Source organism: Aquila chrysaetos, chromosome 8 (genome assembly GCF_900496995.4).
Source record: "Aquila chrysaetos chrysaetos chromosome 8, bAquChr1.4, whole genome shotgun sequence".
Taxonomy (NCBI): Eukaryota; Metazoa; Chordata; class Aves; order Accipitriformes; family Accipitridae; genus Aquila; species Aquila chrysaetos.
Window position 1 is genome coordinate 43,245,915 of NC_044011.1, and position 18,492 is coordinate 43,264,406.

The window sequence follows — 18,492 nt, forward strand, 5'->3', positions numbered from 1 at the left end:
AGCTGTACAGGGCTTGTTTGGGAGCAAAACTGGTATTGTTTGTGTGCTTGTCTGAACAAACAGAAAGCCTTGTGTATGTCTCAAGGTTGAACTGTATGTGGTTCTTTGAGAGGAGGTGATCTAATACGTCCATGTGTTTTACAAACACCGTATGGTAACCTTCCTCCTCTCTCTATTATTTAATTTCCAGATGTGTCGAGGCCAAATGTTCAAAGGTATGAACATTGGCCCACAGATGTAAAGTTTTCAGAAATAACCCCCAATTTCCAGGTGCTGATCTTGCCCTCATTGTGCTCTCTCCTTGCTGCAGTTTGATGGAGTGCTACCAGAAGAGGAGGAGGCAGTGGCGGAGAGTCCTGTGGAAAAAGACCTTGGCATTGCAAATATCATGGGAGAGAAGATAGAGATCATCAGCCCTGTGAACTCCCCTTCCCTAGACTTCAACGACAACGAAGACATTCCCACTGAGCTCAGTGACTCGTCAGAGACCCATGATGAAGGTATGCTGGGAAGGGCTGTTCCATTGGTGATGTTTTCAGCCTTCTCCTGTCCTTTCCAGTGAGGGACTGGAGCGGCAAATACTGAATTCCTTTTCTGGACCCTAAGTGTTCAGAAGATGGAAAGAATTCCCATCCTGGGCCACAGAAGGCAAACGTGTTGGGGTGTTTGGAAGGCTGTCCCTAAAATTACCTATGTAGTTAATTACCCCTTCCAACGTTCCAACTATTGTCCTGGGATCAGTTGAGGAAAAGGGTTAGAAGTACCTCCTTTGGGTTCCTTCTTTGCAAAGTAAAATGTTAAGGTCCTGGTACTGTGAAAGCACAGCCTCTGATATTGGCACGAAGGATCATGGCTGGGGCTCGCGGGCCTGTTTCCCCACAGGGGAAGTCCAAGCCTTTTACGAGGATCTGAACGGCCGTCAGTATGTGAATGAAGTGTTCAACTTCAGCGTGGACAAACTGTACGACTTGCTTTTCACGGACTCCCAGTTCCAGAGGGACTTCATGGAACAGCGCCGGTTCTCTGGTAAGCTGCCTGTAGCAAAGCCCGGTCACTGATGGACGGTGCGAGGTGCAGAAGCCTGTACAGAAGGAAGGTCTCGGCACATGCCTTGGAGGTGTAACTTTGCCTGGTGATAGAAGGATTGGGTAATGTTCTGAGCAGACCTTGGGATAGCTGTAGTCTGTACTGACAGTAATCAAAAGCAGGTAGAATCAGACTTGTTTGGCTATCTAGTTTTATTTTCTAAGAGCCAGGTCTCAGTTTATGGAAGAAGCAGGCTCTTTCATTTTTTAACATCAGCTAAGGCCTGATCCTGTGGTGAAGGCTTAACAGTGTGGGGAAAAAGCTTCCACACCAGACACTGGGATGGACTGTGCAGTTCACAGGGCAAAGAGAGTGTCCCGTGGCATGCTGTAGTCCTCCTTTTCCTGTAACTGTAGTTTTGCTGAAGGAGGTATGTCTCCAGCCTCTCCCTTTTCCCTGCACTTGAAAGAGGGGAAAATATTCGCATTTCGTACAGGAGGCCTTTCTTTCACACTCAGTTGAGCTGTAGTGCTTCTGCAGCCAAGCTCTCCAAGAGGAAGGAAATACCGTCCTGAGCTTGGTTATATGCTTATGCCTTTAGGGAACTGACCCACAATCCCTCTCCAATTACTTGAATGGAATATTGTTTTGTCCTCTCAGATATTATCTTTCATCCCTGGAAGAAGGAAGAAAATGGCAATCAGACCAGAGTGATCCTGTATACCATTACCCTCACCAACCCTCTGGCCCCCAAAACTGCCACTGTCACTGAGACGCAGGTACGTGAAAGGGGAAGCAGGGGTGTTATGCTTTGTAGAAACAGATCTGTGATTTATTTTCTTGTCTTGGGCATGCTGCTTTGCATGTTTTCATTCTCCCTATCCATTTTCCTTTACACGTTTTTCTTGTATTAACTTGCTACCCAGTATCACTGCGAATGTGAATAGCTAATCTGACACTCGCACTGGATTGCATTGCAAGGAAAGGACCATAAATTTTCCAGCAAAAGCAGATGAGTTTGTAAACAAGCCAGCACATTCTAACTACTGTGTTTGTCACCTGTGCTGGTGTTTTTTGAGCTGTGGTCAGTCCAGCAGATGTTATTCATGAGCAGGGCACAAGAAAGTCATACACTGTCTGGCCAGTCCTTCTCACAGCTCTGCATAGAGATGTCCAGGCTTTTTTATTACTGGTGAGGACAATTAGATCACCTGTTCAAAAAGGTGAAAAAAGGGAGCATCTGCAATGCACTGGGAAGAGCCAGGCTAGCTGTATCTAGTAGGGGCTGCAGTTAGAGGGGGAGGAAAAGCCTCCTTCCATGTCCAGAGGTATGTATGTTCAAGTGGCCAAAGGTAAATACTGAGGGTTAGCTTGAGGGAATACTAAGAGGGAGCCAAGAAAAGATGAGTGTCTGAGCACGACATTTCAGGGAGAGGAGAATCCCAGTGGCAAGGCGTGCTCTTCAGAAGCAAAGACTGTGTGCAGGGAAGATAAGAGAAAGAAAAGGGGTGAGCAAAATTATGGGCAAAGGGAACAGTATGCTTTCAGGCAAGCAAGGACGTGGCCTATTTTATTCTGATTTTGGGGTCAGTCACCGAGGCACACTTTTTTGTGTCCTTGCTGCAGAGGTAAGTGGAAATAGTCTGTAAGAAAAGGCCCACTTTTGCGTATGGATCTGCAGTTAACTGTGTCTGTCCCCTTTGTGAGGTTTGTTCTGGGGCAAAGAAAGAAGCAGATCAGAAGCGTTTAAAAGTAGCAATTGACATGGTTTTATGGTGTTTAGAATCACAGAATAATTTACACTAGGAAGAACCTCTGCTCAAAGCAGGGCCACCTCTGATTTTAGATCAGGTTGCTCCCTGACAAGACAGACATCCTTTTAATGAGAAGAGGTAGCACTTGCAAAGGTCCCAAAGAACTGGTCCTCACGTGGCGGTAGATGTAATTACATCTCTGACACAAAATGCTGGAGGTTGAGCTGCTGGAACTGAACGCCCGTTTTGAAATGTGCCCTTGGGAAATATCTGAGTGAAACACTTGGTTTCCTCGAGTATTGCCTTCCCTTAAAGGCGAGCTGTTCACGGAAAAAATGCAGAGATGGGGCTTTGGCATGGGTGTGGTCTCCTATTTGTGGTAGAGCTGTTTTTGTAAAGTGCTCGTGAAGGTGCCAATCTATCAAAGCCGTGTTCTAACCAGACTAATAGTTGCCTTGCATGCTGTCTTTTATGCAGACAATGTACAAAGCCAGCCAAGAAAGCGAGTGCTATGTCATAGATGCAGAGGTGCTAACTCACGACGTCCCCTACCATGATTATTTCTACACCATTAACCGCTACACGTTGACTCGTGTTGCCAGAAACAAAAGCCGACTCAGGTACACTTCTTGTGGGATAAAGAGCTTTACTGATGACCAAAAGTCGCCTTTGGGTAGGAGTTCTGCTGTTCGGTGTGTTAGAAGGGGTTGGGGAAAACTTAGCCTTATTGCTTTGTCCTGTTGCCGGAACACTCCTATCACGAGGAGTTACCGTAGGGGCAGCTGCCTACTGTGGTGACATTGAGCAGACAATAGACCCAATGCAGAGGGGTTACAGCCGAGTCAGGGAGAGGATTTACAGACTTCTCTTGCCCCCTTCTTGGAAGCAGTGGTTAACGGGGCCAGTTGCCACACACAATCAACTACATGCGATAAGCAACAGGACATACTTCCAGGGACTGTGCCTCTGAGACGCGCTTGCGGGGACAAGCAGAGGAAAGCTATAGGCTTTTGTGTTTGACTTCAATGAGTAACCCGAATGTCTGCCTGCCACATGGCTGAAGGTCTCGGGAGTCCTCCTGGGGGAGACTCACTTGAGGCCTTCCTGCTACTGCCTTTGGAAGGACATTTCATGCAGTGTTTCTCCTTGAGAAACACAAAGGGCTGAGACCATTCCAGAAATAACAGACAGTGTGTGCGTGATTATGTCTCATATTTACATTGACAAAGGATTGCGAATTGATATTGCTTCCAGGAAGCAAAATGGGGAGAATGACTTCCCTTTCTTCACATAGGGTTTCCACAGAGTTACGTTACAGGAAACAGCCTTGGGGGCTGGTGAAATCCTTCATTGAGAAGAATTTTTGGAGCGGCCTAGAAGATTATTTCCGTCATTTGGGTAAGAGTGGCAATGACCGGAGCCGCGGTAATGACCCACAAAAACAGTGGCACCTTCCGTAGTTTACGCACGCCTCCCTGCAAGCGGGCAGCATGCCAGCGTGATACCTGCTGCCAGCCTACTGGGGATCAGACCTCAGAGTGGCTTGTAAAAGGGGCCAGACAAAGTTATCGCCACAGCGTTGATAGCACTTGCTGGAATTAATGAGGTCATCAAATCCTGCTCTCTGGCAGGAGCGCAAGCAGTTTGGGGTCAGAGTTTGGTAAAAGGTGTAGGGGATGTGTAGCGTGTCTTCTGGCATGGGCCTCTGAGACTCTGCCAACTTCTTTGCCCAGCAGCTGTGTGACATTAGAGGGCTTAAGTCTGTATCTCTGCAAGGCCAGTGCTGCTTCTATTAAATGCTTTCCTGTGTTGTCTCTGCAGAGAGTGAACTGACCAAAACGGAGAGCACGTACCTGGCTGAGGTCCACAGACAATCCCCCAAAGAGAAAGTGAGCAAGCAATCGACCGTGCGCCGGAGGAAACGGGCGCACGCCCATCTGCGGGTGCCACACTTGGAGGAGGTGCTGAGTCCCGTCACCACCCCCACGGATGAGGAGGTTGCACATCGAATCAAGCATGTGGCAGGTAAGGAACTGCAGACCCCTCGCGCTTGGGGATGGATTGCTGGATACCTCTGGAGGAAAACCGGAGCTTTGCTCGCGGAGGGTTAAAGGGAAGAGGGGCCAGGGCAGGGAGGATGTGTTATGCTTGTTTGAGTGAGATGGAGGGGTAGGTAGAGGGAAGAGGGTTGCCCTCCCCCTTGGACAGCACTTCCTAGCCTAAACACATCTGTCTCCTCAGGTTCCACTCAGACACGGCACATCCCTGAGGACAGCCCCAGTGGCTTCCACCTGCAGAGTGTCTCCAAGCTGCTCCTTGTCATCAGTTTTGTGTAAGTGAGTTTTTTGCTTTCCTTCACAGTTGGCCTTTAACAACTTTGGTCCTTTCGTGTTTCTGGTGTTCTGTGCTCCCCTACACCAGTTTTTCCTTTTTCCCTCTCTGGTCCCAAACTTCGTGCGGTACAGAGGAGAGAAAAGCAATGACAGGCAGAAAAGAATTAATTAAAATTTCCCCCAAATGCCCCATCGCTTGTTTTGTCTGGCTTGATCCCAGCTTTTGCCAGTACTTAGCTGGCCCCACTGATCTGGCTCTGTAGGTTCTGGATCTTATTTTATCAAAGTCTCTCCTTTCCCCTCAGTTTTGACCTTGTTTTAACCAAACAGGGGCTTTGCAGACCTGCGTGTTTCTGGGAGTTCTAAATGCAGGTCAGCTATGCTGTCTGGGACACAGGCAACCTTGGCAGTGGCAAGCAGGGCAAGGGGCAGGTGTGCAAGGAGAGGGAGTCAATACCTAAAAGAGAAGAAATCCAACAAGTAGAGAGAGTCTTTTTTATTTCAGGGACTCAGTTTAGAGGTTTCTAGGAACTGTGGGGGGTCTTTTAATTTAAAATAAGTCATTTAATGTAATCTGCCAACAAACTAGCTGTTATCATGAAAGATGACCACGCAAAGCTCTCTGGGAATTACTGTGCTATCACAACAGGGCTCAGTGTATGTGAGAAGTCTGTCACTTCTTTGGTCTGGCAAAACCTATTCACGTCTGGTCCTGGGTGGCGATTTTGATGAGAGATACCATCTCAGGAAGAAGCTGGACCGTTGAGAGACGATTTCTGCAAAATAAGGGTAGAAACACATAAAGTGAGAGAGATTAGCACGATTTCACTAGTTCAGCAGCAAGGATTACGTTTGGTTTGGGTCCCTTTTCTGTCACCACCTTTCACAGTTGCTTGGACTTGGCTGGATGTGTGCTCAAAGTGAGCTAGGTATGGGCCCCTCGTATCCCTCTGGCTCAGCCTTTATGCCTAAACCCAGGTGTATTTACTGTTTCTCTGCCTCTCGGGCTGACGGTAGCTTTCACGAGTTAGTGCTGCAGTGGTTGCTGGGCAGGTGCTGTGAAGCAGTATGGTCTAAAGGAGCAATCTAGATACGGTGCGTTCTTTCATTACTTAGGGAAGTCAGGTGGCTGGAGATAGGACGAGAGGAAATGGCCTCAAGTTGAGGCAAGGGAGATTTAGGTTAGATATTAGGAAAAAATTTTTTACTGAGAGGGTTGCCGGATATTGGAATAGGCTGCCCAGGGAAGTTGTTGAGTCACCATCCCTGGAGGTATTCAAAAAGCGAGTGGACAGGGTACTTCAGGACATGGTTTAGTGGGCATGGTTGATGGTTGGACTCGATGATCTTGAAGGTCTTTTCCAACCTAAATGATTCTGTGATTCTATGAAATGGAAGCATACTGTTAAGCCCCGGAGGAACAGCAGAACTTGGGCTCATTCTTTTCTTAAGCTCCACCCACCTTTCAGTCAGGTGGGAAGAAGCTGAGATTTGCAGACTGAGGTTACTTTTCAAACTGAGCTCCTTTCTGCATTTCCTTTTCCTGGGGGGATAAAGACTGCAGAGGTTTGCAGCGGCAACCCAGCTAGTTGCTGTAAAAATAAGTAAGGTAACGTCAAGTAACGTAACGGTGAGAGGAGAGTCTCGTGCTACCTTCTGTGTCTAGATGGGTGAGATGCAATTAAAACTTTGGGTAGGAAGGTACAGAAGCTTTATGACAGTCTCTCTTTACAGGCTACTAGCTTATCTTAGAGTGGTCAGAGAGCCCTCCATAATGTTTTCAGAATACTCTTCTGGCCAGTTGCCATCCGCCTGACTGAATTGGGTGATAGTGGGCTATTCTTCCAGCAAAATAGCTGCACTATTCAGAGACAGGCACGAGTGTGTTATTTTGGAATCTGTTCCCCGAGTGTGGCTGACGGGAGGAGTGGTACAGTATCTGCTCAAAGCACTGGCCTGTAGTGGCATTCCCATCGCTGGGTGCGGTGGGAGTGGGTAAGGCTGGATGCACCCAGGCTGCAACATGCATTTCTGCATCAGACAGTGCCCTGCATGGGCACGCTTTGGGCTTGTCCGCAGGAGCCGCACACAGCTCATCTTTTGCCGAGCGAATTTCACCATTAATTGCAGGCACATGGTTATTTGTCTGTCCTTCTTGCCTCTCTTCCCACTGTTCCTTTCTTCCCTCCTCTCCTCCCGTATATCTTCTGCACTGTCTGTTGAGCCTTCTCTGCTCAGCCCAGTTTCTCCTGTTCTGTGTCAGTCCGTTTCTAACCTGCAGCTACTCCGTCTTTTCTCTTCCCTGCTCCCATTAGGATCTGTTTCAGGTACTGTCTCTCTCTTTTTTTACCTCTTTACTCTCCCATTTCCCTCCCTTTCTCTGCATCCAGCCCATCCACTCATCCAACCTGTTCTGTCTGATCCGTCATCCTGTCTTTCTGTCTGCCTGTCCTCCTTGCTCACACATTTCTACCACGAGGTGAAGTTTTGGGTTCTGATCACCTGGCCCTTCCTCAGATTAAATTCCCACTCACATGCAGCGTGGACCTGGGTCCCAGACACCTTCTTAAAGCCTTGGGCATTTTCCCAGGTGTGATTGGCAAGCAGTGGGCTATGAAGCGCTCCTAGAAGACTGTTTTCTTTATTTCCAGTCTGGTGCTGCTGGTCATTCTCAATATGATGCTGTTCTACAAACTCTGGATGTTGGAATATACTACGCAGACGCTCACAGCATGGCAGGGCTTGCGGCTACAGGAAAGGTACCGTCACAGCTGCTGTCTTTGCCTCTCCTTGCATGCTTCCTGTGGACGTTAGAGGCTTTCCCAGAACACCAAAGCTCTGGGCTCTCATGTAGATTGCTTCCCTTTTGTGTAAACCAGATGAAGCAGGTAGTTAGCTGAAGCTGTGGGGCCATCAGCATTTCCAAATCTGGAACTGCTGAACAGTTGCAGCAGAAGACAGCGAGTTAAGGCAACCACTGCTTCTTCCCAGCATCCCGTGTAGCGGAGGATGCTCTACTAATAAATGTTTTGCAATCTTGGGCCAAGGTTGTCACCTCCCCTCCTTTAATGGCTAAACTTCCCTCTGTATGAAAAGCAGTGTCTTAGAAAGAACCCTTTGTACTCAGAGGAGAATTTGGGCCTGTGACACACAATCAACTGTTAGGTAAGTGTTTTGAAAGGTGCGGGTCCAGATATCAGCAAGTTGTTAGACCATGGGAGGAAGAGAGAGATCCCGAGGAGGACACAGCATGCTGCTTAACGAACTAAGCGTTCCCTGGCAGTACTAGATGGTGAGCAGTGAAGAGTGATTGCAGATTGACTTTTAGTTTCTGGAATAATAGGTAGTGTGGAACCTTGTCCAAGGCTTTGTGGACGTCCTGTTTCTGTATGCTGTCCACTTGGTGTGTGCTGAGATGCATAGAGCTCTAGGCTCTATGGCAGCATTTCCCCATTTCCTTTTGCAGAAAGCAGGGTGTGATGGCCTCCAACCAGACTGAATTTATTGTTGGCATCAGTCTTTATTATATGGACTCCCCCATCTTGTCTAGGGTCAAAGGCAGAGCTGCCAGTCTGCATTTCCCAGGATGTGCTCAGAGCACCTTTTTGTAGATGGCGTTTACAGTGCTGACCTAGTGTACCATAGTTGTTTGTTTATAACCATAGACAACAATTTTGTGTTTTGAACTCCTCCTGGCGTTTTTAGGTGAATGCTTTTTTTTTTTATATACACACATAAGTAAGTGTGTGCTAGGTGTTCTGCCTCATTAGTCTTTTCTCCATTTTCAGAGGTTGAGAACAGCCCGGGTCCGCTTCGCTAAGGTGGTGTCGTCCCCTTATGTCCCCCCTTCTGGCTGTACTTTTGTGCGGTTACAGTTGTTCCCTTGCTAAGTTGGGTTTGACTTTAAGCATGCCTAGCCATGTGCTACTGTCGTGATGACTTTTTTTTTTTCATGATTTGTCTCATGGTATGGGCTTTCTCATTTCTCCTCATTCAGGAAGGGAATTATTATCTTCCCTGTAATAGCCCTGCTACTTTCCCAGGGATAGATAAATTAAGTGATTTTGCCTGCTTTTACCTTCCTCGGGCAGTCTTGGTATTTATTTGGAGCACTGCACTATAGTATTTAAGTATAGGACTTAGAGGCTGTTTGTACGCTTCTTGTAATGTGCATGTACTGGAATTACATGGGTAGCTCTATTCCCCACCCCCCTGCACAGGTAACTTCATTGTGTTGGAACCATGATTGCTGTGGAAGTGGACAACCCATCTGCTGGGTCAAAGGCCAGGCGTGCTCAGAAGCATTCAGTTTGAGGCTCCAAAGACATTTTTTTCCATAATCTAGTTCTACTCTGGCTTAAGTTTGCCGTGGGCAGGGGCGGTCAGCAGTCCCCCAAACTAAGTGTACCAATCCCAAGGCTGTAGCCTCTCCACTCAGACAAGGAAAGCAGAGTGTTACTTGTTAGAGACGAAAGTTATTGACCATGGGGAGTGGGTCTATGTTTTTACCTGTGTTGCTTTTTCAATTGTCATGCTTAATTAACATTTCTTTGTTTTATCTCCAGGTGTGGAGCCAGCTGAGCAGGGCCAATGCAAGCACTCAAGGCCCTGATGGGAGGATCCCCAGCCCTGGCTGTCCAGAGCTGCCACTCAGGGCCATGTGGTGGGCCCTGGGCAGGTGCCAGTGGTGAGCCTGGCGAGGAGGTGGAGCTTGGCTGGCCCAAGGCAAGGATAAACCTCAGTCCAGGAGAGTGACACAAGGAGCAGAGTCAAGGCAGTTAGTGCAGCAGTTGGCATCAGCAGGAAGGCGCAGCACCCTACTCTGCCTGTTTGCTAAGGTAAGAGGGGAACAAGTTAGACTATTGCCAGGGAGGAGAAAGGAGGAACTTACTTACACAAGAAGGAAGTTGTGGCTGCAGAGGAGCTCTCACTAACATGGAGGCTTGAAAATCTCTACTGTAGCCTGAGAGGAGGGATTCAGCTATGTTAGAAAGTAGCAAAGCCTAAAGAGGTAAGCAGAAGACAAAGTAGGAAAGACTTTCAGTTGTGTTAGAAACCAGCCGAGTCCAAAAAGGTAAGTGGGAAGCTATGTTAGAAGGTAACATGACTTAGCTATCTTAATGGGGGCATGCAAAAGTAAACAGCCATACCTTTCAAGAGAAATGGGCAGAGCGGGGTGCTGCTGCTGTGCCTTCCCACCAGTGCTAACTGCCTTGACTCTGCTCCTCATCGCTAAGCTCCTTGCACTGCTCTCCTCGACTGAGGTTTATCCTTGCCTTGGGCCAGCCAAGCTCCACCTCCTCGCCAGGCTCACCACTGGCACCTGCCCAGGGCCCACCACATGGCCCTGAGTGGCAGCTCTGGACAGCCAGGGCTGGGGATCCTCCCATCAGGGCCTTGAGTGCTTGCATCTGCCCTGGTTCTGCTCCACTCAGCACCCTCGAGCCTGTTCTGGAGGGGCTTGATAGCTACACTTCCCTGGCCCTAAAAAGAGAGCCAGTACTGCTATTACAATAAAGAGAAAGCCTTGCATTAAATAAAGACTGACACAGCATGTCTAGAAAAAACAAAACACAGAAACTGTACAGGGCTACCTGTCCCACAACATTACATTGCGTTGCATTGCATTATTCCTCATCAACGGCCACGGTGCCATCTTACAGTATACATGTCTTCCAAGCAATGAGAGCAAGCTGGCTTCTGTCCTCAAATTATCCTGGCAAATGGGCCTTCAGTTCCACCCACACTACAACTTCTGCAAAAGGTGCACCTTTGCTGTTAATTAATTAATTACCATGGTTAAGGACAGAGTAACATTGGTATCCAATTTAGGAAAATACTAAGCACAGTTAAATGCACTTTTGCTCAAGAAAACCTGCCCCTTTAGGGTGGAAAGATTAGACAGAAACTGATAGAATCTACATGCTCCCCGATCCACTTTGCTCCCCCTTGACTTCAGTTTCCCTATATTCACTCTTGCTCATATTCTGCCTGACAGGTTACCCCAATCTCAGACAGAGTGGGCCCAGTTACTAGAATCTCAGCAGAAGTATCACGACTCAGAGCTACAAAAATGGCGTGAGATCATCAAATCCTCGGTGATGCTTCTAGACCAGGTGAGACTGCACAGCCAATTAGCGCCATGACTAGAGGGTCACCATGTCCTCCCAGCCACCCACTTGCCATCCATCAGCCTTACCTGGTTCCACTGTAGTCCCTCAAGTGCGTCACCTCCGCTGCTGCCTCCCTCTAGATCCGTCTTCTGACGTAGCGGTGAGCAGCAGGTCCCAAGGGTTATTTGCAGGATACCGCAGCTTCTCCGTCACCTCACAGGGGTCTGCACATGTCAAGGATAGAATTCTACAGGGCCAAAAACCTTATATTAGCACATCTTATGTCTAGTCTCTAGCATCCCACTTTGGAAAAACAAACTTTTTTTACCTCAACCCTGGATTCATACGTAGCTTGCACGGATGAAGCGGGGGACATGCTCTGCCTGGGCCCTTAATAGCACAAAGCCAGGGGTTTCAGTATCCGCTGCCTGAAGAGCTGCTTGTACACCAGGCTGCTAGGAACAGGGTTCATAAATGAAAGCCGTCCTCCCCTATGGAGAGAGCCACGCACCCTGTACCTCATTCTGCTCGCCCCTTCTCTGTTATCTTGGGGAATGGTCTCTCACGGGCTCCCGTCTCCTCAGTCCCCATTTGTACATCCAAGCCCTGACGCGCCGTTCCCAAAAACCAGATGATTCTGGTATTGGTACTTTACATGGACGGAGGAGGCACCAATGAGGAAGGAAACCCTGAAGCGCTCTCACCTGTAGGGTAGCATCACAGTGGAGAAATTTCTTGTCTTGCAGATGAAGGATTCACTAATAAATCTTCAGAATGGCATCGGGTCCCGGGACTTCGGGTCAGATCCAGAGGAGAAACGGAAACGTTTCCACTAACAGGCAGGAATGCAGGAGGCCAGAGGACGGTGTGCAATATGTGTAAATAGGATATATAAATATATATATATAAATATATATATACACAGAATATAAATATATATATTATATACAGATTTTAAGAGAAAAAAAAAGCCTATGTATTGAGAGAAGGATTGACCTCCAACACTGGCTGAAATGGAGCGTCTCGGTGGTAGCGTGGTGTGTGCGTGTGTGGGAGGGCTGTGCTCTCCCAGCACTGAGGTGCGCTTAGGGGCATGCCTAAGCATGCTCCCCTGGGCCTGTGCACCACTATTCTGTAATATTCCTGGCTGTTTGTTTGTCTGTCTGTCTGTTTTGGTTTTGTTGTTTCAAAGGGAAGCATCAGAGTGAGTGTCCCCCCCGCCATCCCTCCCTGCGCATGAAGGTCCCCGATTGACTATATTTATCTATACGTACAAAGGGGACACTGTCAACCTTTCTTACCTTGCTGGCTTCAGGGCAGAGAGGTTTTGGCAATCGCCATCAATCCCTTAGAAAATTATTCTGCATTTGGAGAGGAGGCCTCTAGAGGAATTGCTGTAGGTCTGTAGAGAGCAGATCTCACTGGCAGTCACCTTCTATACTACTTGGAGCAGAAATACAATTTGCTGTCACGCTGGCCAGCCTGGGTCAGAGAGCAAAGCACAGAATGTAGACGAGCTGAAATGCTTTCTCCAAACACTAGTTTGCCGCCTCCTCTTAGTGATACTGTGTTAATAGCCAAGGAGCTGGTGGGGAGGGGAGTTGCTGCCTACAAGGTACATGGATGGAAGAGAGCCACACTGCAGAAAGCACACTTTCATTCCCTTTGACAGTGTCCCCTTTACATTTTCTGTAGTTCTCTGCTTTCTATGTGCTTGGGCCCCTGCCATTAAGCCATCCCTGTGCTGAAGAGCTACATCAGTGCTGAAAGGGCGACTACCTATGCGACTTCCTGCAACAGGGGGAGTACCCCAACTTAAAAAGAAAACCAAAATTGTATTTATTTGCAAAGGCTCCCGCTACCCTGCTCAGCAAATTTTGCTCCTGCCCCTGGTCTGCGAGACCATTTTGCTCGTACCACCTAGCCCTTACCTTGTCTTACAAACACTGCAGGAAAACATTAGGGAGAAAAAGAACAACTTCCTTTCCTTCACTGGGATATTTACATGACTGCATCTACATAGCAACAGCCATCACTCTGGATATTTACATGACTGCATCTATACTATATAGCAACAAGATCTCTGAAAGTCCAGGAGAAGTTAGGAAGGGTCACAAGGACTGAAAAAGGAAAGAAATTAAAATAAAAAAGGGACCGTCAGTGGGTGGCAGGATAGATCTGGAGAGGCATCCATGGTGTGAGGCATCTGACTGGTCTCTCTCATAAGCTGGATAGCGAAGCATTTGCTCTGTAAGAAAGTCAGGCAGTAGAGCTGCATTATAAAGACAATAATGCATTTTTGCTTGTGCTGGGGGATAATTCCGGACTCCCATGAGCAGCCAAATGAGGAAGAGGGGCAGCGAGGCTGTGCTGTGTGGTGTACCGAACGCCTCTGTGACTGGTTGGGATGCAGGATGCTTGTCTGAATGTTTAATAAATGCTTTCTCATCTTACCTAGCCAGGTAGATTAGGTGATATGTGAGGCCCTCAATCTCCACCTTGTTCAACAGGAGGATTTTTCCACCTTCTGAATGGCAGGAGGGAGCCAGCTGTATATTCCCCGTAAGCAAGCGGTGCAGTTCTAGCTCATCCGTTGTCTCTGGCTCCAATGGGTGCTGAAAGAGCAGGGGACGTAAGGGTGAGTAACTGGTCTTTGTATCTCTGTACCAGAAACGTTCATCTGCACAGCTGGGTGACAAAGTGGAGTCTAAGGAAAACCCTCACAAGCTCCCGCTCATGCATTCTAATTAGAGAAAGGTAATGTATGTAGAAGTAACCCGCTGATATCTTCCAACCTACCTACAATTTTCATGACCAAGTGCTAAACACAACATGTCCCGAGGAAGAAGACTCACATTTGAAGGAGCGTAGATGAAGACGGGTTTTCAAAAAGACATTTAAGAGTGTGAAAGCAAGGTACAATTGGAAAAAACATGCCTCAGCAACTACAGAATAATGTGTATTTATGACTATTTATTTAATTTAATGCTGCTGACTACTGTACTGCTCCCTGACTTTTTTCCAGGGAGTCTGCTGAAACGGCTACTGTACAATGAAACTGAGGTGCTAGTGCCTGGGAGGGGCATTCTGTGGCTCATCTTGGGACAGGAGGGCCCTGACTCCCTGCTGTGACTTGCCACACTGGCCAAGAGTCCCATTTCCCCATTAGTCACTCCCACAATTACTAAGCACAGAAAAACACCCTGCTGCCCATCTCCCCCTTTTCTAGAATTTCGTTCCAAGCACCAAGAAAGACGACAGAGAGGAAGCCCTGTGATTGCCACCTTGCCCATGCCAGAAAAGAAAAAGGCCGCATCCTGAGAAACTTGGAACGTGGGGTCTCTGGCACCTGGCTGTGAGGGTTTTTGTACATAGACGGACGTAACCCATTGAGAGGCAGAGAAACCCACGTGTCCGAGAGGGTTGGAAATAAATGCTAGCAATCAAAGTTGGTTTCTTACCAATTTCACGTTCTCTTGCTAGCGATGGAGGCAAGAAATCCATTTGCTCATCCGTGCATCCTTCTTCCTCTGCAGCATTCTTCCAGACTGCTGTCGTGTTAGGTTCTGGATGTTCCTGCTGACACGGCTTCCTCGGGCTAGAGACAGAATTGCACAAACTCTGTTAAATTAACGCAAGGCCACGCAGAGGCAGCTATAACAATCTCAAGCACTAATACTCATTCTGCCCACCCATTACTTTAAGCCGGGTTTAACGTGTTTGACATGGATCCTATGCAATGCAATCCTATCCTATTGCTATGCAATTGTGCATTCGTAAAGTAGATATCAAACGTATCTAGTGCAGCACCTGTGCGTAAAGTCTACAAAGGACCAAAAGACACAGGTTATTCCAGGTGGTAAGATCAGAAGCATGTGCCCAAGACAGTGGCACTGCTGGGTCTGCACATTCCACTTGAAAGAGAGAAAGGTACCTGCAATGGTAAGAATAGGAGTTAGCTATAAGTTAACTGGATAACCATGCTTTTTGGGTGCTCGACAATTAACCGAAATCCAAGACACACTTCAGTCAGAAAACATTGATATTAATTGATATGAACTGAAACTAACTTTGCATAAATCCTTTCTGGCTCCCTGAAGTCCTTTGGGAAAAGAGAAAAAAGGTCACATAACTTTGATCTCCCCTACCATAGCTCAGTTACGCTGCTGACATAGAGTATGCACTTACAGCTTATAGAGTGCTGTACCAGTCCAGAGCAGCAGTCTGCCATTTGACCACCTGATCCCACTTGTCTGCTTTAGATCTAATAAAGGGAAACCTAAGAGATATGCAGCATGCCTTTATTATAAATATAACCCTGTATTGAAAGAGGCAAGGTTTCAAAGCACAATGCTTTGCTGGATTTAAAGCCCTGAAGCAAAACCACCTGTGAAACAATGATGCCTGTGTTGCCATATCCCCTCTCAGAGAGCCTAGCATGCTTAATCTGTGTTCTTATCAGACAGACACCGTTAGTTTTCAGAAGCTCACCTGGATGTAGATAGGGACAGACTTTTTAGCCTGCTTGTCTCCTCAGCACTAAACCATGTAGCCTATGTCAATGCTTTTTCCTACCTTTATACAAGAAGGTAGAAATTTGTTTTCCAAATAGTAGCTAGAGACACTTTTGGTCTGGGTACTTGAAACGAGACCTTCTGAATATGTGCTACAGTCATTTCTGTGCAGATACAAAGGCGATGGGAAGGCGCCTGCGATACACCAAGGCTGAGTGAAAGACACACTTGCAAACCTCACGCTTTGGCTTTCCACATGTCAGAAGTGCTAACCAGAAGGATGTGCGTACATGCAGGTTTTGGTGAATACAGTGCTTGTATGGTCATGTGGCCTTAATACCTCTCCCTTTCCTGGCAGCTTTGCCTTTCACCATCTTTGAGCAATCCCAGGGCACCTAAATAGAGGGGACGGAGGGCAGCCTGCAACTTTCACACCATCCAGCACTAGGACAGAGTGGTGGAGATGATAGTCTCCAACCCTAAAAAGACCAGCACTGCTTGCGCAGAATGAGCTGCAAAACAGAGGTTAGTGGCAGACGTTTTGGGGGAGTGAATGGCTCCTGGCTAGTTAGATGGGTCTTTCTGTGCTACTAGGAGTGGGAAGACATTTAGGACTCGTCTTTCCTCTTGGGTTTATTTACACGAGCACAGTTAGCATAAAGCCAGCATGGGAGTTAGTGTCTATGAAAAAACAATCTGTGAAAGGTAGTACCCAGGTGTACCCGGTCTCTAGCCTAGTGCAGATCTAGGAAGAGGCTCTGTCCGCAGTGGGGCTCAGTCATAGTATGTGGCAAACACGTACGAGTACTCCTCTGCATCGGTGCGGAGATGCTGCGCTCCCGAGAGGACTTCTGCACAGAATGTTCTTACAGCGTGTCTGTGATGCGTACTAACCAGCCATTTTAACCAGGCAGCGCTCTGTCAGTCAGCATCTGCTTTTCCCAACGAGGATAGAAGCAAACCACTTCCTAATTTAGAGGTGGGACTTTCTGGTTCCGCAGTCTGCGGAAAAGCACAGTTAGTAACAAACGCTTCAGAGCAACGGTGCCTGGCTCAGGGGAGGCAGTTCTGTCATGTGTGTCAAGGCAGCTGCTGCCCTCCTACAGCTCTTGACAGACCAGTGGCTTTCTGCGCTACCTGCTGAACTCCAAAGTGATCTTTCCAGCAGGATCTCTGCCAGGCTTGCTGCCACCGATACGTTTCATGGCGCAGTCATGTGGACTCTAGCTTAAGTCTTTTCAGACAGTCTCGGCACTCGTTAAAATATCTGGCAGGGGCTTGCTTAAAACAATACTCGAAACAGAGGCTCTTAAACTAAAGCATCTGAGGTAAGTGGCTCACAGAACATCTGCGTCAGCGTAGTTTCCGAGACCCCACCGTGCTGACTTCCTGGCCCATTCCCCCTGCCTGGCATGCTCTGATCTCTATGCTTTGCAGTCTCTCCAGCTCAAGTCTCTCTGTGCCATAATACCTTTCTTTTTCTAGATGTGCACACTGGCCAAATAAGCTCCTCGTGTCTTGATCGACTGCTGATTATTTCCCCATCTAGCCAGACAGCATGGGCTTATCTCTTAGCATGGATCCGTGGCGTGCCACGGCCTCCTCTCACACCCACGTTTTGCAGTGCTTGCTACGGCTTTTCCCTCTCCCCTCACACCTTCACTGCTGGACAATCACTCCCTGTGTCATAGATGGACTGACCTGGTGCTGTCCCTGCTCGCCTTTCCTTGCCGCAGTCTGTATGCTCTTTAAGTGAATGTGTTTTATTTTTTTCAGTAGGGAAAAGGACTTCCTTCTGCTGAAGGAATTATATTTGCACATGGCTCAGGGAGGTACCTCCTCTGGCCGTTTCTGTTACCTCACTCATTTAGGCCAATTCCATTGCTAACATTAAACGGCCACCTTCCCCAACCCAAACTCCGAGAATAGTTAGGGAATAAGCAACGTGCAGCTCAGGTTCTAGAGCCATTCGGTCGTGTCTCAGTTTCGGCCCAATCCGCCCCAACGGCATTAGGATTTGGGAGAGCGGCTGTTGCAAAATGGCAACTTTATCCAGCAAAAAGGTGGAGCCTGTGCCACACGCCTGTCGTTCCCCACCTTCGCAAACCCACCTCCCTTGTAATAGCACTTAACAGATACGGAAGCACTAACCTGGCTCTTGGCCTGACGAGGTCAGGGGGAGGGAGAAGCAGCAGAACCGTTGCAGTGTTAGAGCCGCCAGGACTGGCGTCGTGTGGCTGCGGCACCTCTGGGACGTTACCCTTCTCAGAGCAGTTCGTCTCCCACCACATGCTCCAGGGCTGGATAAAGCTGCTAAAAACCTGGAGCGTATTCTCCCCACCTGAGGCCCTGGATCCTGCAAACCCCCATTACTGTGCGTAACTGCAAATTAACGAGGATCGCCTCGCGTCAGCAAGGAATGGGAGTGGGTCGTACAATCACCCGTAGGCGTGCGCTTCCCTTCTGGATTTCACCCCGGATCCCGGGAAGCAGGTGGCTGTTGGCCAAGGCCGCTGCGCCGGTAGCGCTAACGTGAACTCTAGGGTGGGGGAGGAACCGTGGTTTTGTTTTAGGAGTTGTCTAACTGTCACAAACTTTGCGCTGTGCGCAAAATGCGATAAAACGATAATGAAACTTACCTGCTAGAACCTAGGAATTGTAAAGGCTATGCAGCCAAAACTTAATGTAAAGTAGCTAGTACAATGGAAGTACGGTATAAATTAAAAAAAAATTATCAAACAAACAGCGTGAC

At 47.9% G+C, this 18,492-nt stretch overlaps 1 protein-coding gene and 1 long non-coding RNA gene across 25 annotated transcripts in view; one reads left to right on the forward strand and one right to left on the reverse strand.

Moving 5' to 3' along the window:
* Positions 1 to 18,483, forward strand: part of GRAMD1B (GRAM domain containing 1B) — a 144,156-nt gene extending 125,673 nt beyond the window's left edge. For 19 of the 24 annotated variants that reach the window (XM_030023654.1, XM_030023638.2, XM_030023641.2 and 16 more), the window contains 11 exons: positions 311 to 500; positions 883 to 1,026; positions 1,687 to 1,805; positions 3,258 to 3,400; positions 4,075 to 4,178; positions 4,602 to 4,805; positions 5,022 to 5,112; positions 7,429 to 7,440; positions 7,765 to 7,872; positions 11,112 to 11,229; positions 11,973 to 18,483. In XM_030023654.1, coding sequence (XP_029879514.1) covers positions 311 to 500; positions 883 to 1,026; positions 1,687 to 1,805; positions 3,258 to 3,400; positions 4,075 to 4,178; positions 4,602 to 4,805; positions 5,022 to 5,112; positions 7,429 to 7,440; positions 7,765 to 7,872; positions 11,112 to 11,229; positions 11,973 to 12,062 — 1,323 coding nt within the window. In that variant the 3' untranslated portion in view covers positions 12,063 to 18,483. Of the gene's footprint in view, positions 1 to 310; positions 501 to 882; positions 1,027 to 1,686; positions 1,806 to 3,257; positions 3,401 to 4,074; positions 4,179 to 4,601; positions 4,806 to 5,021; positions 5,113 to 7,428; positions 7,441 to 7,764; positions 7,873 to 9,678; positions 10,878 to 11,111; positions 11,230 to 11,972 lie in introns of those variants that run through there. The other 5 variants (XM_030023642.2, XM_030023650.2, XM_030023639.2 and 2 more) reach the window with 4 other exon arrangements.
* Positions 5,578 to 12,631, reverse strand: LOC115345211. The gene is made up of 4 exons (XR_003924755.2): positions 12,528 to 12,631; positions 11,555 to 12,058; positions 11,313 to 11,473; positions 5,578 to 5,889 (listed from the first exon to the last, which is right to left on the reverse strand). It is a non-coding gene; the product is annotated as an uncharacterized LOC115345211 (long non-coding RNA).
* Positions 18,484 to 18,492: the final 9 nt, after the last annotated feature.